We start from the raw sequence: 25,957 nt of genomic DNA, 5'->3' as shown, positions 1-25,957 counted from the left end.
TAAAGTAAAATGCAAGGAAATAAGGTTAGGGTGAATCATATCCTATGCCTGCCTAGGATCTAGAAAATGCAAACCAAATCTATTCCAAGAAAATTAATTTTGTGGAAATTCTCCAACTTGATATAGACAGGGGTTTAATTTTGGTTTAAAAAGTTTCTAGATTTATCATAGGAAAAAAACACTCTAAGTATCATAAGTGACCATATTACTAAACTTGAATAACTCAATGTCTACACAGTTTATTAGTGTATACATTTAATAACAACTTAGACTGGTTTTTAAAAATTTATATTCTGGTTATGCTAATTTCCAGGCTTAAGGAATTACTGCATTGCTCACTGTTTTATACCAGAATCTGTTAAAGGAGGGAAGGGAAGGTAGGAAAAGAGTACGATGACAAAGAAACTTACTGGGGTTGAGAACCATGAAATGAAGCAAAGGCCCAACAGGTGCAGAGCCCAGGTTGATTCCTGGTCTAGTATTCTTTCCATTCTAAACTGCTTCTTCTCCAGAAGGAAGTTTCTGAATCCTAGAGTGTGTCTTAGAAATCATCTAGCTAAAAACATAAATTGCACTGAGAGCAAAACCAGTCCAAACTCACATAGTGACTGGCAGCACAGCCAGAGTGAATGGGCATCCTGACTACAGGTATTCTCTCTGGGAATAACTATATTCTTTAGGCACACACAGTCATTGGTGCACACATATTCCCACTGAAAAAAAGTATCTTAGTTTATAATTGGTTTACTTACTTACAAGTACAGATTCACCACTTAAACAACATTGTGATGGGGGAAATACTTATGCTTTGAAAAAACAAGTAAATTTATTGTACACAAATTTATACAATGTTATGGGCCAACTATACCTCGATGCGCTAGAAAAAATATTGCTTGTTTAAGTATAGCAAGGAGATTTTAAAAATGACAGTGTTTGTTATCTTTAAAAATAAATAAACTTGCTTAGAAATGTTTTCAATTAATACTGTCTTTAAAAATACTTTCATCCAAGGTGAATTCCACACGGAGTCTTCAAGGGTAGGTAGGAGTTAGCCAGGTGAGGGAGAGAGGAAGTGGGAGTCTCAGGAGAGGACAAGAGAGGAAGCTGTTCCAGGCAAGTGTTCGGCATAAGCCAATGACAGCAAAGAAAGAAACAATATCGTGTGCGTGGAGGACTTCTTACCAAGTTTGGTATCACTAGAGACTAATGTTCAGCACAAGAGATGAGGCTGGAAAATTTACTCTTTAAAAGCTGAAGCTGAAATATGTAAACTATAAAGGGGATCTATTTTGATTTAATAGAATGTTCCTCCTCTCTTTCAAGACCACGTTTTCTATTTTTTCATGAGCAAACTATATTTACCTACTTCAGTTTTTTAATCAGCTTTTTACTGAAGTATAATTTACATACAATAAAACTGATCAATTTTCAGTATACAATTCAATGAGTTTTGACAAATATACAACCACCACCACAATCAAGATATAGAGTATTTTCATCACTTCAAAAAGTTCCTTCAAGCCTCTTGCAGTCAATCCTTTCTCCCATCCTTGGCTCCCTGGCCACACCACTGATCTTTCTGCCACTAACCTTTTGCCTCTTATAGAATTTTATATAAATGGAATCATATAGTAAACAAACAAAAAACCACTTTCATCCAATACAAAAATTGATATTGTTTTAATATTAAAGAATAAACAGGGACTTGCTTGGTGGTACACTGGTTAAGAATCCACCTGCCAATGCACGGGACACGGGTTTGATCCCTGCTCTGGGAAGATCCCACATGCCATGGAGCAACTAAGCCCGTGTGCCACAACTACTGAGCCCGTGCTCTAGAGCCCACAAGCCACAACTACTGAGCCCGTGTGCCACATCTACTGAAGCCTGCAACCTAGAGCCCGTGCTCTGCAACAAGAGAAGCCACCTCAATGAGAAGCCCATGCACCACAACAAAGAGTAGCCCCTGCTCGCTGCAACTAGAGAAAGCCTGTGTGCGGCAACGAAGACCCAATGCAGCCAAAAATAAATAAATTTATTAAAAAATATTAAAGAAGAAATTAAAGAATGACTCAAGAAAAAAATTACATATGAGGTGATAAACATCTTAATTATCAAGGAACTGCATACTAAAACCAAAATGAGGGCTTCCCTGGTGGCGCAGTGGTTGAGAATCTGCCTGCCGATGCGGGGGACACGGGTTCGTGCCCCGGTCCGGGAAGATCCCACATACCGCGGAGCAGCTGGGCCCGTGAGCCATGGTCGCTGAGCCTGTGCATCCGGAGCCTGTGCTCCGCAACGGGAGAGGCCACAACAGGGAGAGGCCACAACAGTGAGAGGCCCGCGTACCACACACACACACACACACACACACAAAAAAAAAAAAAAAAAAAAAAAAAAAAAAAATGAGATAACAATACACACTCACCAAAGTTCAAAGGACTCACCATACCAAGTATTGGCAAGGAAATGGGGGAACAGGAACTCCCATCTCTTGTTGGTGAGAATGTAAATTGTACAAACACTTTGGAAAACTGTTTGGCACCATCTACTGAAGTAAAAACAACACATGCATCCTATAACCTAGCAATTCCAATTCCTGGGTATATACCAAGAGAAATGAGTGCTTATGTCCAACAAAAGTCAGATACAATGTTCAGAGCAGACTTATCAAATTGCACACTTAAGATTTTGTGGACTTTGCTGTATGTAAGCTATCCCATCTCCAAGGTACTCTTTTACTTATCCATGTTGAGATTCTGAGATTCATCCATGTTGTTTTATGTAGCAGTAGTTCATTTCTTCCATTGCTGTATATAGTATTGTATTGTATGAATGTACCACAATTATTTTTTTAATTGTTGTTATCTAAAGTTTTTAAAAATTAATTGTTTCGAACCCAAGTGAACATCTCTGCTCAGCCGTAGATTTTGTTTACTATAATACTAAGAAACAAAGTCCATCTGCATGCTAGCCATCTTCTATTTTAAGTATTAACATATTGCCAAGCAACATTTATTTGGTGCCAATCAAGTTTACAGTGCTAAACTCAATTAAATGATAGAAACAAAGTTTTTCTCAGAAAGAGTACCTCAGAGTATAATAATAATGTTTGCTTAAGATGACCCTTTGTGAATCAATAAAATAGTCCACCTAGAGGACTGGTCTATAATGAACTATGTAATGATTTCAGAGAACTATTGTGAATGAGGAAAAGAATGAGAACCAATCTAGGTGGGAGATAAGGGCTGATTCTCATAATCTGATGGACACTGTAGATTACTATAAAATTAATTTCAAACTCCGTATCTGTCAGTGTTGATTGAATCTTTACTAATTGCCTGACACTATGCTAAGTCCTTAATATGTATTCTTTCATTTATCCTCACAATAATCCGATGAAGGATGGTATTATTATCTCTATTTTCACAGATGAGAAAACTGAGGTTTAGAAAGGGAATGAACTACTGAAACCATATACAAGCCCCTGTGTCCCTGTCCTTTGAAGTAAAAGGCTTTTGCTTTAGTTTCCCAGGCCTCCCTTGAGTCTCAAAAGGCTGACTCAAGAGTTAATGATTAGGAAATGTGAAGATGTAGAGACAAATAGCCATTGGGCTGGGAAACTGGTAACAGTTTAGACTATAAATCTGCCACATGGCAGAATCATTGAACTCCCAGTTCCCTGAAAGATATAAAGGCCTGACACATATTCCTAAGTTGTTTTTAGAGGAAGCAGACCCCCACCAGATGAAAATACACTGACCACATGCACATAGACCCTAGACCCATTGAAACCCAAAGGCTGATGATGCTTGAAACTTTACCTTGATGCCAACAAATCTGAGAACTACGCATGAGCTGATCATGTACCCTGCAGTCCCCTCCCTCACAGAGTGCCTTTAAACCCCTTCCTTGAAAGCCATTGGGGAGTTTGGATCTTTTGAGCATGAGCTGCCTGTTCTCCTTGCTTGGCACCCTGCAATAAATGCTGCACTTCCTGTCACCACAACTCATTGTCAGTAGATTGGCTTTATTGTGCACAGGTAAGCAGACCCAAGTTTGGTTCGGAAACACTACTGAACAGAAAACACCTAAACTTAAACCAAGGTCTGAATGACACGAAAACCTGAGTTCTTAATAATTATGCAAACTTCTCTCTGCACAGTTCTTCCCTTATGAATAAAAAATGTATTTATAATATATTACCATATGTAGATATGCACTCATTCATTCAACAAACATATATTGAGCATATGTGCCAAACACTGTTCTAGGTATTTCCTTCACATTAGTAAATCAAATGGATCAACAAATCCCTGCCCTTGTGGTGCTTATATTCTAGGACAACAGGGACAATAAACGTAATAAATAAGTAAATTATATAGTTATGTTAGAAGATGAACATGTGCTCTGTGGGGAAAGAGCAGATGAAGTGATTGGAAGTGTTAGTTTTATACAGATTAGGCCTCACTGAGGAGGTATATTTTGGGCAAAGACTTCAAGGAAGTGGAGCCAGAGCCACACAGATATGTGTGTGGTGGTGGTGGTGGTGGTAGGGAGAATAGCAGGAAGTAAGGGCAGAGAAATACAAGAGTAGTACAGTGAGGGGGTGTGTGTGGGTTGATAGACTACTTTTAAGAACTTTGGCTTTTGAGTGAAGGGGAAACCACCTTCCTTCTCCCATCAAATCTTGGCTAATTGAGAGATGTTTCCATAAATAAATCTTAAAAGGGCAGGATGCAGTTTTTTAAGCGTAGAAAGAGTGAAACTATGTATCCCTGATTCTACCTTTTTAGCAATATTCTTTGGAGGAAAGAATTGCCAAGTATAAAAATGGGTTAGAAACGAAGAAAAAAAGTTTACACACACAAGGAAACATCTTGGGGAGTTACTTTACGCAAAAATATAGGTCTGTAAGTGATTTTCTTACAATCAGTCCACACGGTTACTCTTTCAATCTATTAAGCTAGGGTTAAAAATAACAGTAAAAATTCCATATTTTTCACAGAAAATCACTATGGATATGGAAGTTTAAAAAATATATATATTATTGTGCATTTTACATGATCACATCATGTAAAATGTGTAGATGAGCAAGATCACTGAATAAACAATGACCTTTTTTCCCCCTGAGTAAGCAAATGCACAATAATGTAACTTCAGAACTTTTCTTGATCTTAGTAAATATAACTCTGTCTTCTGAAGCAATGCTATCTTTAATTATAACTTATTTGTGAATTGTTAAAAAATAATGACTATCAATCAATTCAGGGTTTCTAAGCTCTACGAATATTAATCAAAATTTCCTCTAACAAAGAGGCAATCTCTGGGAACAGCTTCAGGTAAAATAATACTCTCTATTCACAATAAGGTCAGATGGAGTTTACTCAGTAGCCCTGATATCTTCTTTTCAAAAGACACACAATGAACTCAAATAGGAAAATTGATGGATGACTCCTTTCAGATGTAAGTTAATTACAATTTGTTCATAATGTAATGCAGTATCTCAACTATGTTGTTATCACTTTAATATAAAACTACTATATGATGTGTTTATGACAATGGAATGGAAAACCTATCAGTGTTAATTTCTTATGACTATCTGCATCTCTTTTTCACATTTTATGACTACTGCTTGAAGGTCTTAGATTAGCTATAAGAAGAATTTCTGACAGTGAAGGTACTAAAAATGAGTTACTAACAAAGGTTATAAAAGCATCTTAAAGATCTTTCAGGAAAGGCATGAATGTTTACCCTCAGGGATGATTTGGTATTGTCCTACATGAAAGGAGAAATAGAAAGCAGAAAACTCTTCAGGCCCCCCATGTATCCTTGTTATTCTTTACACTAAAAAGGCTAATGCCCCCCTTTTTTCCCCTAGAATAATGGTTCTCTATAACCATGCCCCTCTCTTCTGCTATGTATGAAATTTCATATTTGCTATGACATTAGAAATAAATATTCTATTTGCTTTATCATCAAAATAATGTTAGTGTTGATTAAAAACTAATTTGAAACTGTTTTAAAGCAAAATTCTCAAGGCCCTGCTGAAATTAGATGAAGAAATGATATTATTTAATCAGCTATATGCTTAGGTATGTATGTTTTGTTAATCTGTTACCTAGATGAGGGGTTTATCTTTCATGCAAAATGCAATCATATGTGTACTTATGTCTGTAACTCCCTTGGAAATGCAACAAAATAATAACATGGGTTGATGGCTGAGTGGATGGATAAATATATGATTGAAAAAATACAGCAAAATGTTAAAACTGTAGAACCTAGGCGGTCACTATATGGACATTTACTGTAAAATTGTTTTAACTTTTCTATATATTTGAAATTTTTAATGATAAATTGTTGGGGAAAATGCAATCATACTTGAAACCTGTTTTACATGGCAAGGGAGAAACCAAATCACACAAAATAATTCTGCAAAAAAAGATGAGACCAGTTTTTGCTGCTTATATTGAGTTGAGGAGGAAAAAGACTGCCATAACACCTTTAACAATCTACCTCCAGAAAAGTCCTCCAAATTCACACTGCTATTGAGAAATGAAGGCAGGCAGAAAGGTTTGTTTGTTCAAGAATTCTATAGTGAAAGCAAGTTCCTTTAACTGAATTTTGAAAAGACTTGAAATTACTTCTGTATCTAAAAATACAATCTTTCTTTGCCTACTCAGAATACCTTCATTTTCAATATAGATTTCCTGAAAGGAGATAAAGTATACCTTCCTTTGGATTACTAACTATTCTTTTTGGCAATGCCCTTTCCCTGTGAAGCTGTTTAAAATCACTTAAAATCAAAACAAAAACATGTTAAAAAATGACCAGTACATTGGAAAATTTACATACTAAATATATCATTTAATCAGCTATACGCTTAGGTATGTATGTTTTGTGCGTACAAAGTATATGTGATATGTGTCATAAGCCTTTCAACATAAATGATTTTCTAAAGTGTCATAAGCAAGGCATCTGTATGTTTGATAATTCTATCAATTATTTTTTGGTAGTCATCAAAAGCATATTACTCCCTGCATTTTGTAAAGACAGAAAAAGACATCATCTCAAAGAAATTGCTCAGCTAGTAGTGGATAATGACCTATTTAATAAAGATTTATTGAATACCTACCATGTGCCAGACACTGTGCTAAGGCTTAGGGATGAGAATATAAATAAAATACAGTCCCTGACTTCATGAAATTTATGGTTTGGTAAAGAAGATACACAATTACAAAACACTTAAATTGACCAATAAGTATATGGGTGGAGTGTTACTGTAAGAAAAAGGAGATACCTAACCTAGCTGGGGGATCTCTGGGACTGCTTGCTGAGTTTAGTCTTAAAGAATGGGTAGCAGTGATTTAGGCAGGAGAAAATGGGAGAGGGTATTCCATGATGAGGTGGCCGCCTGACTAAAGGCACAGAGCAGCATGTTGTGGGCACAGAACTGTACTGCTAGAGAAAAGCTCATGGTATGTAATGGAGACAGATGAAGCTATGTAGGTAGCCAGTTGTCATATCATGGATGATCTTGTGGGATATATAAAGGAGCCTGGACTTTCTCTTGGCCTGATAAGGATTTAGAAGTGGAGTGACATTTTCAGATTGTATCTTAGCTAGATCTCCCTGGCTCCTGAGAGAAGGATGAATGTGAGGGAGACATGGTGACCAGCTGCAGGAGTGACATAATGAGGACCTGAATCAAGAGTGTGATGGTAGGTATGGTTTCTACTGAGAAAGACCAGCAGATTGTCAGATTAAAATGTGAGGTGATTTCCAGGTGTCTGGATTGGATAAGAGTCAATAGATAACAATGTCTTCCCATCAAAGTAGATAACACAGAAGGAAAAGCCAAATTGAAAGCTGATGGATTCAGTTTTGGATGTGTTGGATTTGACATGCCTCTGGGTTATCTAGATAATTTCCAGAAGGAAGTTAAATACAGGATGCTGAGGAGGAGGTCTGAATGGGAGGTTGAAATTTTTTTTTTCCTTGTATGGTTTATTGCCTAATACTAGCGAGTCAAATTGGCCCCAATATATGTGTATATATATATATTTATATTTCATATTTTCCTTAGTTTTAAGAGCTGCCAGGTTGTCGGAGGGTACCTAAAGGGAAAGGAATTAATTCTGTCTTGCTATAGTCAGCCCTGCTCCAAGAGGATCCCTCCCACCAAGGAAGGCGAGCAAGTGCGCACAGCTTGCAACCTCAGAAAAACTCTAAAGTGACAGTATTAGTATTTGATTACAGCTTCTTGGTTATTGATGAGGGAGGTAATGTGCTAATTGGGAAGGCCCTAGATTAGTAACCAGGGCTGTCACCAGGTTGATTACTTTGCCTTGGGCCTCCATCTAGGCCCCCTTCATTCATAGCAAGCTGCTTTAGGCTGGGAATAGGGGAGGTTGAAATTTGAGTCAGCAAAACATAGAGAAATTTGAAATCGTGAGACTGAATATTCAGGATTTTGTTTTTGTTTTTGATTTTAGCCATTCTAATAGATGTGTAGTAGTAGCTCATGGTGGTTTTAATTTTTATTTCCCTAATGTCTAATGATGTTTTGCATCTTTTCAAATGTTTGTTATTCATATAACGTCTTCGGGGATGTGTCTGCTCATAATTTCTCCCCATTTAAAAAATTAATTTGTTTTCTTATTATTGTGTTTTGAGAGTTCTTTGTATGTTCTCAATATAAGTCTTCTACCAGATATATGCTTTGCAAATATTTTCTCCCAGTGTGTGGTTCAGTGTTTTCTGAAGACCATAGTTTTTATTTTGTTTAAGTATAAATTTTTCATTTTATCTTTTCTGCATCATGCTTTTGGTGTTGCACCTAAGAAATCTTTGCCTAAGTAAGGTCACAAACATTTTCTCCTGTTTTCCTTTGGAAATTTCAAGTTTTTCACTTACATCTATGAGACATTTTGAGTTTATTTTTGTTTATTGAGGAATGGATTGAAATAATGTGAGTGGATAGAACCAATCACTAAGAGTGTACACAGTGAGAAGGCCAGAAGGTGGATGAAATTCGGAGAGAAAAGATAAGCCTAGGCTAAAGGAAGCGGAGTTGAGCAAAAAAGACACAAGGCATTGTCAGAGAAGCACAAGGAAAACTCTGAATAATCAACACTGTCTACTGAGATAAGCAATGGAACTTGTCTTCTGAACTTGGATGAGGTCATTAGTGACCTTAGGAAGAGCATATTCAGTCAAAACAAATCATTTCGACATTGGAACTTCATTTAACCAACCACTTTAAGAATTCCCCCTGTGGAAGGATTGGGACGAGGTCTGAAATCCCTGAGCATTCTAAAAGGTCACTTCTCGGGGCACAGGAGGGTCCTGGGCTTCCCGACACTGACGATGACTGAGACAGATTCCCGTCACGCCCTTTGGGGCACTCCAGAATGAGGTCCTGGGGACAAGCCCAAGGAATCACCGCCCCGCTGAGAAATCTGAACTAACACTCACCAACGGGTTTGCCAAGCTGGCAGCTCACGATGGAAGCAGCTGGTGAAACTACGGCCAAATGAAAAGACGAGGACGGGAACGTGCGCACTTCGGCAATCCCGGGGCAGACTAGGGAAACCCCTTCCACCCGCCACCCCCTCGTGTGTCTGGAGGAGAGGGGGAGAGTGTGCGGCTCCTCGGGCCAACTTCGCGGCCGGCTCTCCTTGCGGGCGAAGAACTCCTGCACTTAGCCGGTCCCAGGCTGCGGGCTTAAACATAGGGGATCGCGGCCAGGCCTCGTCCCTTCCCAAAGGTCATGCTGGGGGTACTGGTCAGACTCCCTCCGACCGGCTGATCTTCCGCCTCCCCACCCCAGCAACCTGCGTATCATTCTTAGCCGCGACGGGACAAGGTCGCCCCGCCAACTGCCGGAACGAGCCATCACTTCCAACTAGTCGTAAAGTGCCGCAAAGCGCAGCGCCGGCGCTTTGCGGCACGGTAGGTGAGGCTGCAGCGTGGATCCTCGCTCCGCTCAAATCCTCCGGTTGGGCAGCTGCTTCTGGGAAACCGCGGCAGATAGGAGTTTGGGGAGGACGGTGACCCAGCTACGATTCTCTCAAAGGGTAATTGCTCCTAGGTCTGTGTAACAAGAGAAAAAGCGGGTAGGGTTGTTTAGAAACAGTACAATCCTTATTTAAAAGGCTTGAAGTAAGGTTCTTAAACCTCCCTCCTTGTGACATGCTGTCCCTCCTCGTGCTATTTTGGTTTTCGTCTAAGTGTTCATCACTAGATTTTAGGCATCCTCCATGTAGCAGACACTTGATTTTCTTATTCATTTCGTCCTGCAGTCGCCCTCCTCCTGGACTTTGAAATGCTTTACATGATCGGTTTGGGCCTGGGAGATGCCAAGGACATCACAGTCAAGGGGCTGGAAGTTCTAAGACGCTGCAGTCGAGTGTATCTGGAAGCCTATACCTCAGTCCTGACTGTAGGGAAGGAAGTTCTGGTAGGTGCTTAAGGCTTTCCAGCCTCCTGGGAAGAACGATATTTAACAGCTGATTTTTATTACACCAAAGCTGAGCCGAATTTTTCAGGTCTTTCGGTTCAAACCCTTTAAAAACACATGCCCTGCTTATTATTAAGAATCTGAGGAGTACAAGAATGGAAATTACACACTAACCAAGTGACTTGGAAAATGAAAAGGTGCTTTTTCTTACTTTACAAGTCTAATTGTGTAGCTTTCTGCATTAAACAGGAAAGTTATTTTACACTCCTGGGGATAATTATCAGAATCCCGTATTTCATGAGATAGCCAAGAAAGCCTTTCTGAGTTGAGTGCTAATGAGGTGCTGACACAGCCTTAATGAGTTGGTTATGTATTCAGGAACCAAGCTGAAAACCTCCCCCCTTTGAAGTATTTCCGTAGGGAATGGTAATCGCCTTTCTGTCTGTATCATATCCAGAGAGATCTAACCTTTGAATAGACATCTCCCAGTAAGGCTTATACCCATACACTTGGATGTATTGAGTGAGCCTGGAACTTAGTAACCGTAGAATTTGCTAGTATATCATACATTTACCTGGCTTTGGTTAAGGGCTCAGTAAATTTTGGAGGAGGGGTCAAATTCAGGTTCATTGTCAAATTTCAAATAGAATGTAAATTAAGATGAAAAGATTGATGGACATGTTATAGGAGGAGGGAGAACATTTTAGGATTGTCTGGTCTATCAAGTCTTCCAGAGAAAAAGGTGACCTAGAGAATTTCAGGTCTTCTGGCCTCTGAGATTCACAGCCCAGAGATTTCTGAAGGTCTCAGAGTTTCTTTAAAATCTTAAAGAAGGACTGCTACTTGATTGGCCATGCGTTGAAATAAGAGTTGTGTCTAATGACCAGCTTTGATTTGTTGGGCCCAGTTTATTAGGATGGAGCCAAAATATCCAAGCTCAAGATGATAGAAATGTTCCTGTCTAATTAGTGATAAAGGACAATTAGAATGAACTTAAAATCTTTTTAGAGAATATAGACAAATAAATCAGTAGTTTTATAGAATTGGACCTGGTTTTATGTCTTTGCTCTGTCACATGTTAACATGTGACCTTGGACAAGCCCTGTAACTGTAGTTTCTTACTTTGTAAAAAGAGGACAGAAATGCCTACCTTATAGGATTTTAGCATAGCGTCTGGCACAAAAGTGTTCAGAAAACATGAGTTGTTAACAGATACATTTCCAAACGTCTCTAAACCTCAGTTTCTTCATTTGTCAAATGGAGATAATAGTTGGAAGGCTATTAAGATTATATCATTTATTAAGATGATGTATTTGAAAGTGCTTTGCAAATTTAAGTGCTAGCTAAATGTTAATTTTGGTTGCTATGGTTTTTTTAAGTATTATTATTTTTTTCCAAAAACATATTTGTGGAGTTACTACATACAGGGTCAAGATCTGGGGCTGAGCTCAACTTCACAGGTAAATTATATGTACTTTGTTAAGGTACTAGAATTCTATTCCTCAACAATAAAAAGTGCTAATATTTTTAGAACACTTATTATGCACTGTTTTAAACACTTTACATGTAGAACAGGATTATTACTCTTTAATTACTGTTCACAGTTTTAGAGGCACAGAGAAACTTGTCCAGGGTCATACAGATAGTGAATGATAGAGCCAGAATATGGGCCAAAGCAGTCCTCAGTTGAGATCCACCACTTTTGACCATACTGTGTCTCTGTACTCTTAGGGATAGATAATAGCTTCACAAAATATAACGTCACAGAACACCTACAGAGAAGTTAGAAGTTAGAAGTCAAGTAAAGTGGTCAATCCTGGATCCCTCCCTGTCACAAAATTCAACTGATCTGCTCTCCATGAGCCCCTCTGGGTCCTCAATTCATGTTCTTCCCTGAACAACTTTCCATACATCAGCCACCTTAAATGAATCCTTTCTGGAATAAAGTAAGGTATAAATAAATACAATCATGCCTTATATTTTCCAGTAAAATTTTAGAACCACTTTATCTTCAGCCACTTTCTTTCTTCCTTTAATTTCTACCGTTTCTTTCTTTGTTAAACAAGTTACTTAAAAAATTGTTAAGATGTGCTCGTACAATCTGGTCTCAATAACTCTAGATAGTTATTATACAGTGAAAAAAAGATGGGAAAGTTCTGTTTTCTGTAATGAATATATGCTTTCTTTTATCACTAATTACACAAAATAATTTTTTTTTAAAAAGGCACACATGGATGTTGCTAAAGAAATCTAGAATTTATCTGTTGTTACATTGAAAGCTATTATTTTCAAATTGCCAGATGGGTAGTATCATTTAAATATTCCCTATTATTCAGAAGTCAATTAAACTAGAGACAGTGAATCCAGGAAAGAGTTTTAGTTTTGGTATATACAGTTTGGATTTCTTCAGGCACTTTCTGTGGCTAAATTATTATCTTATGTGCATATTTGATATAACGCACCTATATACGTTATACAATGAGATATAAGCTATGATCTTTGTTCTCAAGTGGGTTGTGATTCATCTGCGTTTACCCAGGAAAACTTAAAACTGGAAGATGTAAATAACAATTCATGACAGTAGTGGAGGAGAGAAACTGTAAAATTATATTGCTGACAAGAACTTGATTATTTTATTTAAGCCAACACTTTTTCACCAATTAAGTAGTAGAAGCTATCTCAAATAGCTACTAGGTATTAATTACAATTGGGGTACATGTAAGAGAGAAGGTCACTTCAGGCTCTGCTGGTCAGGGAATACTATGGAACAGATGGAATTTGAGCTATGTTTTAAAACGACACATCTCAATTGTTTTATTTTTGTTTTGTTTCTTTTGTTTAAATCATGGTCCAATTACAAAATGATAATATTTGTATAGTTCTTCAGGATAAATGGAGGAAGCTGCTCATGGCTGGCGAGGACTAACTTTGGGGCCCTAGCTACCCTGCATAAAGCAGAGGAGATCATTCTTCTCTGCTTGTCTATGCCCCATTTGCAGTTCTGTGAAGTCCTGCAATCAACTAATGTTCTGTGTCCTTGGGCAGTCATTTAAATTTTCTTTGCTCTTTTTCTTATCTGTAAAACAGGAGTAAAAATAATGCCTGTGTCATTATTAATTGTGGTAAAGATTAAATGAATTCATATGCATAAGTTCTTAGAAGAGTGCCTGACCACAGAGTAAGCCCATTGTAAATGTATTATTACAGATATTGTTACTATAGATGATATTTGATAAGGGGAAGAGCAAGAGACAGTTATTACTATAGATAAGATTTGGTAAGCGGAAGAGAAAGAACATTCCTTGCTAAAGAAAACTGAATAGTGAGCAAAAGCAGGGAGGAAAAAAACAAATATTTACTATAACTTGTTCTTGGGCAACACCAAAATAACTTTCATTTTCCTCTGGTGTATCTTTTCCCTCTTTTTTACCTTCCAGTTTTATTGAGATATAATTGATATACAGCACTGTAAAAGTTTAAAAGTGTATAAGTAACATAATGATTTGACTTTCTCACATCATGAAATGATTACAATAAGTTTAGTGAACATTCATCATCTCATATAGATACAGAGTAAAAGGAAAAGAAAAAGAATTGTTTTCCTTGTGATGAGAACTCTTCACATTTACTCTCTTAACAACTTTCATAGGTAGAGTACAGCAGTGTTAATTATATTTATCATTGTTCCTTCTCTTTTCTTCCTAACCTACTTCACCTGGGTATACCAGCCAACTCTGTTTCCTTGTCCTCCTATCTAACTGCTGTGGATTGAGATTGGAGGGATAGGAGAGAACAGTAAAGAACTTTGCATTGAGAAAAATGAGGCCATCAGCTATGACCTTTATTAGCTTCCTATTTATCCTTACCCTAAATCTGAATCTGTCCTCCCTCCAGTCTTAGAAAATGACTTGTAAGATGAGGTTCTCTTCCTGTTCAAGTCTAATGCCATCTAAATGGGTTTTCTTTCAAACTTCTCTCCATTCCTCTGGAACCTTACTCCTGTCAGTTATTCTTTCTTCTTTATGTTCAATCTATATTAATATCCTTTTGTCCTCTCAAGGGTCAAATACAGTTGACCCTTGAACAACTTGAGTTTGAACTGCACAGATCCACTTATATTGGGGTTTTTTTCCCCATAGTAAATACTACAATACTACTTGATTCGAGGTTGGTTGAATCCACGGTTATGGAGGAATCACGGATATGGAGGGCTGACTATAGGTTATACTCAGATTTTTGACTTTGTGAAGGGTCGGCACCCTAACCCCTGCATTCTTCAAGGATCAAATGTATTGTCCATTCTGAAAACTCTCCTTTTTTAAACCTCTTTTCCCCATAGTTATTATTCTGTTTCTCTCTCCTTTTTCCAAAGCTTTTTGAAAAAGCAGTATACTTCTCTTGTCCCCCCACGTCCCCTTATGTCTCAAGACTCCTACAAGCTGACTTCCATTTCTCTGAAATACTTCTCTGTTTATTGAACAATTATTTAGTAGCTGAGAACTCCAGAGGATAGTTTTGAATTCTCGTCTGTTTTACTTCTTTTGACATAGTTGGCTATTCCTTGAAACCGACTTTCAAGACATGGCTGTCTATTGGTTTTATTCCTGCTTTTCCATTTTTCTCAGTCCCCTTTATAAGCTCCTTATTTTTCCATTCCTACTTTAAATGTTAGTGTTTTGTTTTCTTTTTAAGATTTTGTTCTTGCATTTGTTTCCATATGCTACTTTGAACCTCTACTCTTCTACTTTTTGACTAGGTAATATGTTAAATAGTTTGAAACTCAAAGATACTAAAAGGTATATACATCAAAAGATTTTGGGCTTCCCTGGTGGCGCAGTGGTTGAGAGTCCACCTGCCAATGCAGGGGACACAGGTTTGTGCCCCGGTCCGGGAGGATCCCACATGCCGCGGAGGAGCTGGGCCCGTCAGCCATGGCCGCTGAGCCTGTGCATCCGGAGCCTGTGCTCCGCAACGGGAGAGGCCACAACGGTGAGAGGCCCGCGTACCCCGCCCCCCCAAGATTTCTATCCCAGTTCCTCCTTTTGGAGGCAATCATTACTAATTTCTTATGTATCCTTCCAGAAATACCCAAAAGTAATTTTAGCTGTTACTTTTTACTTTCTTCCCTATATACAAAACCCACCAATGTAAAACTAAGAACGAATTTTGAGTTTTACCTTCATTTTCACGAATGGAGAAGATTAGGGCTGAGATTATACGAAAACTGTCTAATCAATCATTGGATAATATATAGTATACGTTTAAAATCATTTGTTAAATAGTGCTGCTTGTTTTTTAAATTTTCGTTTTCTGACCCTGATTAGCTTTGATGTTCCTATAGCACATATAATGTCTAACCCTGCTAGACATTATGCTCCATAGGGCAGAGGTCATGTGTGTCTCATTCACACTGTTGCCCAGCATCATGCATAGAGCTTGGCATGGAGGTCGTACACAGAAATATTTTTCAAATGAGTGGATGAATGAATACATAAATAAGTGGTTAAGATTAAAAATAATGTAGTACCAGTCTGTTTCTGCTTTAGCAATCTCCTCCTTTTTTTAAACATTCTTTTTAAAGAGGATCAACCTTTGATTATATTGAGGTGTTAATGTGTGTTTCTCTTTAAGGAGGATGTTTTAAAAAAATAATCTTGTTTCAATTAGATAATGAAATATTTCTTGGGTTAGGGTAAGTGATAAATATGAAGTGATCATGATAAAAGTCTTGAGAGAGTGGGTTTTCTGTTGTTAAGTCATTTATAAAATATTGGATAGGATTACTGCCAGCATTAACCTAGTAACGTGACTCCTTGATTTTTAAGAAATGTTAGAAGTTCAGAAAAGAACATTGTTTCCTTCAGTTTTCAGTAATCATATGTGTGTTCTCTTACATATGTGAATATAAATGTCCCGAGCTGTTTTTTGTTTGTTTGTTTTGTTTTGTTTTTTGGCTGCATTGGGTCTTTGTTGCTGCATGTGGGCTTTCTGTACTTGGGGCGAGCGGGGGCTACTCTTGGTTGCAGTGTGCGGACTTCTCATTGCGGTGGCTTCTCGTTGTGGAGCACAGTCTCTAGGCGCGCTGGCTTCAGTAGTTGTGGCATGTGGACTCATTAGTTGTAGCTTGCAGGCTCTAGAGCACAGGCTCAGTAGTTGTGGCACATGGGCTTAGTTGCTCCACAGCATGTGGGATCTTCCCTGACCAGGGATCGAACCTGTGTCCCCTGCATTGGCAGGTGGATTCTTAACCACTGCACCACCAGGGAAGTCCCTTCTACAACTGTTAAGTTTATTTGGCTTACAAAATTAAAGTAAGATGTATAGAAATGAAAGATTAAGAAAAAATATGTGGTACAAGTGAAAATAAAACATTTTCATCTGTGAAAACATCATTGTCACTGGGAACTTCTGGAGCATTATCTCTAAGAAGATATTCAGAGAAAAGGAAAGAATCTTTTTTCACATTTGAGGAACAGATTCTAGTTAAGTATTAGGAAATAATTATCATAGTTGGAACTATAGCCTTTATCTTCAAATGCTTAATCATTTGTTCATTTACTCATTTGCTTTACAAATATTACTGAGTAGCAGATACTCTTCCATTACAGCAATCCTTATAACTTTTGACATATAATATAATCCTTATGACAAAAATAAACTTCTCAGCATGTAAGAAATAGTATTATTTATCTGTGCATCTACTTTTACTATATTTGAGTTATATTCAATATATTACTCCACAGGAAATCAGTTATAAGATTCATGATCTTGCATAGTATGTTGTGAGCCCTATTATTAGGGCTCACATGACCACTAGCACACTCTTACTTACATGCTGCCATTCCAGTTAAGGTCAGCCTCCTGGGTTTGTGCTTTAGAGTTGAACTTCTGGGGATTCGTTCACAAAGCAGTTTGTATGGAGACTTCTTATATATTTAGAATTCTTTTCTTGCTCTTGCAACTCTGCCTTTTTTAGCAGGAACTATGAAATACAGTTTTAAATTAGTCTTTCCTGCAATTATGCAGGAATGTTTGATGGTTCTGTAAACAACTAAATCTTAATTTTCTACTGTTTCTCATTGAAATTATCTTTTTTTTTTTTAGTCAAGGTCCCATAGATTTCCCAAGGAAAATTTAATCAAACCCAACTACCATGTACGTGTATAATTTTTGTTTAATACATTTATTCTGCAGTACTGTGTTTCTGAAGTCAGCCTCATGAATACATGTTCTCTATTCATTCTACAATGTTCAGCCTGGTCTATTAGACCCAAATTTAGAGGTTAATTTAAAATGCAAAGAGCCTGAGGTGTTAGGAGGTCTCCCTCCTCTTGGGATATTAAGATAGACCCAAAGACAGAGTTTAATTGCAACATGATACAGAGGGCTAGCTCATTGAAGAGTTGTAGTCAATGATCTCTGTTTGGATGGTTGCCAAGATTTGCACAGGCCCCAGACAAAGACTTTTGTGTGTGTGAGAGAGGGGTGTGTGTGTGTGTGTGTGTGTGTGTGTGTGTGTGTGTTGAAATGGTCACCTGTGTCTCATTTTTATATTGGACTTAAATCTATAGGAAGAGTTTTATGGAAGAAAATTGATTCTCGCTGATAGAGAAGAAGTGGAACAGGAAGCAAATAATATTTTAAAGGATGCTGATATCAGTGATGTCGCATTCCTTGTAGTTGGTGATCCATTTGGGTAAGTCAAAGGAGATATTTTGAGTTTTAATTTATTTACCTTTTTAATCATTAAGAATTCTTTTATTACATTTAAAACTTTATCTTCCAGGTCCTGATAGGGGACTGTTTACCTAGATTCTGTCTAAATTTTGTAGTTTAAACTTTCATTATCTTTGAGATTAATGAAGAAAATTTATTTGGGAAGTATGTCACCATGTGTCACTTACATTGATTATCAAGTGTCAACTCTAAAGTTTATATCATTGCTTCAGCTATTTTTTTTAGAAAGTCACTTAGGGCATCAAATAACCTAAACTAGTATATCATTATTAAGTATATTACATTATCAAGAGTTGTACCTGCCATTTATTTTGCAGGTAAGTGCAAGTATCTTCTGCTTACTTTGTCCTAGGCTTTTTTTCCCCCCTTTAAATCATCTACTATTAAGCAATACTGTTGTCACTTTACTTGCCTTGAATTTATCATTTATCAAGCCTCAGATTTCAATTTCTTATACCCATTGGGAGCTTTGTTCTTCCCCATTACTAAAAAGAAGGGCTTACACTTGTCTAGTCAAGCGTCATCAATCTCTAATGTCAAGCCAAACACAACAGTTCTTTTTCTCCAGCTGGTGACCCAGGATTTATGTCACAGGTTTAAGGAACATAAGGACAATTAAATCACTGTGAGCCCACCACCAAGGATATTTTTCAAAACAGTGGAGTTACATGTGCATGTGTCTGTCAAAAAGAAAGTAATTTATATCAATATGAGGTGCCAGAGATTGTGTATCATTATTATACTTAGTTGCAAATGGTATCCAGTCACTGATGAAGTCCAGTAAACCAATGCTACTTAAAGTGAGATTTGCAGGCTATTGCCAGCCCACAAACTTATCAGTCCATGATGAGATAACTACAGAAATTGAAAATAAGCATTTATAAACTTTTATAGCAATTTTACAAAATTTTATCTCTGCTGAAACTAATAATAAAAATTTGGAGCTTGTATTTTGTATTATTTTATATTTTATTTTTCTAAGAGTTAATTTTTTTTGCATTTTACAAAACTAATGTTCCATGACAATTTAGAACTCAAAAAGTATTGGCCTTTCACACAGTTTGAGAAGCACTGCTGTTGACTTTTGTTTTACCAAGTTTTTCATATCCTTTCATTCCTTTCCTCTGTGGCAGCCACTATTCTTACCTAATCCAAGCTCTCATTATACTAATTTAATATAGTAGCCTTTTACCTGGTCCAGGTGTAGATTCTTAACTCATTACCTATGCTGTGATCAAATTCATGTTTGTAGATCCACAATTTTAAAATCTCACCCAGGCTCAAAATTAGACTATTATTAGCTCCATCATTGGCCAGACATGAAAAATACTGTCTAGCCTGCTCTTCTGCTGGTGTCCTGCCAGTCTTGTACTGAAACCCACACTCACACCAACCAGTTTGCTCTTCCCTGATCATCATGCTTTCTCACCATCACACATTTGTTCAAACTGTTTTCCTCATTTGTAATGCCCTCTGCCCTATTTCTGACTGTCAGAAACCTACTCATTTTTCAAAGCCCAACTCAAACATCACATTCTCTGTGATATAGTTCCTAATTAACCCAACCAGAAGTTATATCTCTTCCTAACTACTGACATATTATTCATATTAGTTTTCATATATGACTTCACAAAGTATTTTTTTATTTGTATATTTACTCTTTAGATTTGTAGGCTGTCCTTCACATTTTTATCTCCCTAGCTTCCTTCACAATACTTGGCTTATAGTAGACATCAATTAAATATTAATTGAAAGAATTGTTTATATTTTGCCTGAGGTCATGACAAAGGAGGACCAGGTGTGTTTGGACTAACATCCATTCAGCAAATATCTTTTGAGCACCTATCTCATGACAGGCATTCCTATGTGCTGGATATATATATATTAGATGATAACTCATGGGGTTTACAGTTTAGTAAGGGAGACTAACATTAGTTGAAGAAAAAAATAATAAATTTAAAAAATCAATAAATCTGTAAAGAAAAAAAATAGAGACTAACAGGAACAGACTTATTTATACAGGGTCATATGGAAAATCCTTCATGTGGAGGTGATATTCAAGCAGGTATCTAAAATGGAAAAGGAAAAGCAGAAGGGAAGAACATTCTAAGCAGAGGGAATAGCAAGAATGTATTCAAGGAACTGAAAGGCCAGAGTGGTTGGAGCTCAGTGAGTGAAGGAGAAAGGGACCTGAGAAGGAGTTAAATAGACAGGTGGGATCCAGACATGTAAGGCTTTGGAGGGAGTAGGCGTTTTGTTTGAAGTACAGTGGTAAACTTTTAGAGGATTATAAGTAAATAATCACAATCTCATTGACATTCTTAAAAGATCACTCTAAATGCTTGGGTGAATGGGTTTTAGGGAGGCAAGGGTGGCTTTGGTAGAAGAGAGGAAAAAGACAAACTGGGAAATATTTAGAAGGAAAAATGCTCGGATATATATAGTAGATGAGGAAAAGGAAAGAAGTAAGTCTTCAAGGATTCTGGCTTTAGTAACTGAGTAGTTGATGATGCCATTTTTTGAAATGATGAAAACCAGCAGGAAAAAGGGCTGGGAGAAACAAGAACTGGTTCTGGAAATGTTTTAAGTTTTGGATGTCATATAGACAATTTGATATCTGCTACTGGAGCTCAAGGGGGATTTATCCTGGTTATATGACTTTTGAAGTCATCAGTATCTAGATGGTATTTAAAACCTGAGTAGTGGATGGAATCACATTAGGCAGGAACAAGAACAAGAACAGAAGACCTAGGATGATCAATCCCTAGGAAACTGGCATTTCATGGTCTCTCAAGAGCAGAGGAGGAGGAAAACCGATAGAATGTGCTGTCACAGAAGCCAAGAAAAGATAATGTTTTAGAAAAGAAAGAGTGGTCAGCTTTGATGTACTGCTGAAAGGTTAAGTAGAAGATGAGGATAGAAAAGTGTGTGTAAACTTAAAGGCTTTATTTTATGGAGGAGTTGGTGCTTGAGCAAGGTCTGGTTTAATAGTTGAAGATTGTGGGGTAAGATTGTGGGGTAGGATAGGGTGGGGTTGGGGTGGAAGGAGGGGTGGGAAGGAAACTTCCGTGTAAATGAAAACACTGAGGCCCAGAGAATGTGCTGTGATGCTGCTCAGAATCCTTCAGTGATTTCGTGGCCTTAAATCTTTTAACAGTTTATCTACTTCTTCCTTTGGCTACTCTTCTTTTTGACTATGGTAGAGCCAAATTGTATAACTTTGCCATTTTGTAAATGTTTTGCAATATTCGTTCTCCATGTCTTTGCTTGTGCTTTTTCCTTAAACTAACTGTTCTTCCTAGTTTCTATTTAGTGAAATAGTAGATTCTTTAGGACCCAGCTTAGATGCCACCTCTTCTGTGAATCCTCCCTTACTTTATTCAGGAGTAAGTGCTTTTTTTTTTTTTTTTTTAAACTTCTAGCCAGTTAATTTTCCCTATGTCAGTGACTAATCACATATAACCTTGTATTTGGATTTATGTAATATTTACTGTAACTGTAGTTATTTTTCATTTATCTGCTGGATTATACTGTTGGGATATAGTAACTGGAGACAGGTGGTAAGGAATGTGTAAATTTTAATTGGGCCTTGATGAATTAGAATTTGAATTAATTAAATGGATAAACCAGGAAGGGAATACAGAATGCAACAAGGCACTGAAATTCTTCCATGTATATATATGACCAAAAAATATACTTTGTTTAATTTTAGGCCCCTTTCTACTTACTTGAATAAAAATTTCAAAAAGAAGGGAAAATTGTTTACTCAATCTTAAATTCTTTTTTCTAATTTTTAAAAATTTTCTAATATTTTAAAATTCTAATATTTTAAAAATATTTAAAAATTTATTATTTTAACCATTTTTGAGTGTACAGTTCAGTGGCATTAAGACCATTCACGGGCTTCCCTGGTGGCGCAGTGGTTGAGAATCCGCCTGCCGATGCAGGGGACACGGGTTCGTGCCCCTGTCCGGGAAGATCCCACATGCCGTGGAGCGGCTGGGCCCGTGAGCCATGGCCGCTGACCCTGCGCGTCCGGAGCCTGTGCTCCGCAACGGGAGAGGCCACAACAGTGAGAGGCCCACGTATCACAAAAAAAAAAAAAAAAAAAAAAAAAAAAAAGACCATTCACATTGTTGTGCATCCATCAGCACCATCTATCTCCAGCAATCTTAAATTCATGGAGAAGGTAATTGCAAGTAAGTTAAGTCAGTTGGTGTAGTTCTCATCTTTTCCCTTTTATCTAGGTTATTAAAAGTAATGTGGAAGTTAATCACATAAATAATGTAAATGACTCTAAAAATATACTGCGTCAGTAGATCTGACTCAGTCATGTGAGAGATGACAGTCTTAAGCTTTCTGTCCCCATAAAGAGCAGTTGAACAGGGTCATCATTAAACAGATTCTTTCTGGACTTGCCTGGTGGCGCAGTGGTTAAGAATCTGCCTGCCAATGCAGGGATCACGGGTTCGATCCCTGGTCCGGGAAGATCCCACATGCTGCGGAGCAACTAAGCCCATACACCACAACTGCTGAGCCTGCGTGCTGCAACTACTGAAACCCGTGTGCCTAGAGCCCGTGCTCTGCAACAAGACGAGCCACTGCAGTGAGAGCCCACACACTGCAGCAAAGAGTAGCCCCCACTCACTGCAACTAGAGAAAGCCCATGCAACAACGAAGACCCAACACAGCCGAAAATAAATAAATTTAAAAACAAAAAAATTCTTTCTAAAGATGGTTCTGTTTTTATTCCATTCGCTATTTTAATATGCTCTGTAATATGTTCATGGTACACGCACACACATACACACAAATATACCTTTATTCACCTTTCTCCTTTGTGCCTTAATGTGGATCATTTAATTGCTTCTATTCTGCAAATTAATGTTATTATAAAATAAAATTTAAAATAAACATACTAAGCCATATACATTCAAATTGTCACCTTTATGAACTTCATTTTATTGATTCCATTGATCACAACATTCTTGAATCTCCTCTTTTGAAATTGCCTTCAGAGCAATTCCAAGTATATTATTAAGAAGCATTTACTATTTCTGGGCATGTGGCTCTATCTAGAACCATATGTGTGTGTATATAAGTATATATGATTTTAGATAGAGCCACATGCCCAGAAATAGTAATAAATTCGTCTTTACACACGGCAGTGCACGTGCATACACACGCACGCACACACTTTCCCAGTCACTACAATGAAACATTTTCATGAGCCATGGACCTGGAGGAATGCCCAGTATAAGTGTGTTAAGCCCATGGTTCGTACAGTTCTTTTCTTTTTTTTTTTTTAATGAAGTAATATAATCTAGGTAATTGTGATGATAAAATACCAATTTTATCCCAGTTTTTCATAGCAGAAATCTGAAAGGCTAATTTAATCACGTATCAGTTTCACAAAATCAAATCACTTTGCCAGGTCATTAAATCTTCATAGTACACCAACCACATCTGGTCGTTTTAAATGAACTTGTGATAAAAAGAGAATAAACCAGTTTTTCTTTCTGCTCATCTATTTAAATAACTCACCAAGTAACTAATTCAGTTTTCCCTTAGCTTAGTGTTAAATAGTGAAATGCTGTTGAAAGTGATATTAAAAACTTAGAACTGGCATTTATATTATTTTTTAAAAGCTTACTTTAAATCAAATTAATGATTATTTTTATAGTGGTTTGTATTTTATGTTTGTGATTTAAAACAGACTTCCCTGGTGGGCATTCTTTAATCTGTTTCTGACTGCCTCATGGGGTGAAAGCCCTTGATCTTCCTACTTGGTATGCATTGACCAGTTGACAGGTTCTGCTTGTTTGTATGTAGTTGCTCAAACATGCTAATGTTGCTTTCCCCAGTAGGGTCTGGAGTTTTCATCAAGGGGGAAAAATGCCTTTAATAATGCAGTTCTAAATTGATATGGGGTTAGGTTTCACAGTATCCATATTTATATTTACATGTATTCTCTCTTACCCCAATCTATCTAATTATATTCGTTCGATCTATCTCAAAAAAAGGGAAGGCAGCAGGCAGAATAGGCACACCCTTACACATACTAATTATGCAAGTAACAACAAGGCTGAAAACAGTTATAAATAAAATGACTGCTAGACAGATAAAATCCAACTAAGAATATATCAGAACTCTGATCTACAGGCTGTGAAAATGTTCTGTAAATTGTGCCTTATACAGAAACAAAGCCTTCAAAATGGAGCAAAAATCAAGGAGGAAGTCTAGTGCCATAATTTGGAACTCTGTAGCAGAAATTTTAAGAGTTTAAAGGGACCCTAAGACAAAAACATTTGAGAACTGCTACTCAGGAGTTCAGTTACTGAGTAATATTCCACAGATGTCTTTTGCAGGGGTTAACAGGAGGAAAAGAGCAAGTTAAAATTTCCCTTTTTGGGCTTCCCTGGTGGTGCAGTGGTTGAGAGTCCGCCTGCTGATGCAGGGGACACGGGTTCGTGCCCCGGTCCGGGAAGATCCCACATGCCACGGAGTGGCTGGGCCCGTGGGCCGTGGCCGCTGGGCCTGCACGTCCAGAGCCTGTGCTCTGCAACGGGAGAGGCCACAACAGTGAGAGGCCCGCGTACCACAAAAAGAAAACAAAAACAAAAAAATTTCCCTTTTCTCTGTAGCTGCCAAGGCTGCTTTAAGAGTGTTAAAGGTGCAGTTCAACATTGTACAGGGCCTGTGTAAACTTACACTTTTCTTGCCCAAAAGCCCAGATGAAAGTGTTATGCAGGTGCCTCGAAATATCTGAGGGAAAGCAGTGTCCTTGATCCTTTGATTTACTTGAGCTAATGAAATGTTGTGGCTTTACTGTCTTAAAAAGTCAGCCGCGGTTAGTTTAATCCAACCTGATCTTTTCTCACTACAGAGCTACAACACATAGCGATCTTATTCTGAGAGCAACAAAACTGGGAATCCCTTACCGAGTTATTCACAATGCTTCCATAATGAATGCTGTAGGCTGCTGCGGTTTACAGGTAATACTACAAAAGAACGGGTCTTTTTAATGGTATTTAGCAAAAATGTTTTAGTTTTCTGTAAATTTCCATAGATTTTATTGTATTTCATGAATTATAAGACATTATTTTATATAAGACTATGTATTAAGTTTTTTAATACTAGATTTTTAAATAATAATTTTCCCATAGCTTAGACTTCTTTTCCCCTCATTGGAATAGATCATTGAAATTTAGCTAGAGAAAGATTTGAATTTTATATCCAAATTGTAATACACAAAAAAGGGAATATAACCCAATTAAATTGGTTACGTATTCTTAAAACCTTTTAAAATTATTCCAAATGACTTACTCTGCATTGCTGAGGCCCATGTTTTTCCACCCAGTATTGTTTTCTGTGCTATTAAGAGCATGGTGATGCAGCATTTCTTAAAATAATCCATGAAATAAAAATCCATTTTATTCCATAAAATAATCCAGTGATATTAGGCTTTTGAGCCAAATTTGCAATTATTGATATGTAAAGTTAGTTGTTTTTAACCCAGAAATCTTGGTTCTGAGGAGTTAAAGGAGCACTCCATAACTGTGTTTAATATTTTCTTCCAGGCTGCTGACATTCATTTTACAAGTTTGATATCTGTGTTCTGATGTTCACACACATATAATCCATGACAATTGTGACTGCTTGTGGCCAACAGCAGTTTTAAGACTTTATTGATTGTTAAGACACATTCCTATTTCAGATGTATTATAACAGGAAAAAATTTGCATCTTAGAATCTATG

The 25,957-nt window shown here is 37.4% G+C and overlaps 1 protein-coding gene across 7 annotated transcripts in view; it reads left to right on the top strand.

Annotated features, from left to right (window-relative positions):
• DPH5 (diphthamide biosynthesis 5) overlaps positions 1-25,957 on the top strand; it is an 88,671-nt gene that overhangs the window by 41,002 nt on the left and 21,712 nt on the right. For 5 of the 7 annotated variants that reach the window (XM_067040867.1, XM_067040873.1, XM_067040892.1 and 2 more), the window contains 3 exons: positions 10,305-10,462; positions 18,034-18,158; positions 25,086-25,194. In XM_067040867.1, the coding sequence (XP_066896968.1) occupies positions 10,305-10,462; positions 18,034-18,158; positions 25,086-25,194 (392 nt within the window). Of the gene's footprint in view, positions 1-8,048; positions 10,094-10,304; positions 10,463-18,033; positions 18,159-25,085; positions 25,195-25,957 lie in introns of those variants that run through there. The other 2 variants (XM_059056071.2, XM_067040903.1) reach the window with 2 other exon arrangements.

The sequence above is a fragment of the Kogia breviceps genome, chromosome 1 (genome assembly GCF_026419965.1).
Source record: "Kogia breviceps isolate mKogBre1 chromosome 1, mKogBre1 haplotype 1, whole genome shotgun sequence".
In the NCBI taxonomy this organism is placed as follows: Eukaryota; Metazoa; Chordata; class Mammalia; order Artiodactyla; family Physeteridae; genus Kogia; species Kogia breviceps.
The sequence above is the reverse complement of the archived record's forward strand: the minus strand, read 5'-3'. Positions and strand labels throughout refer to the sequence as shown.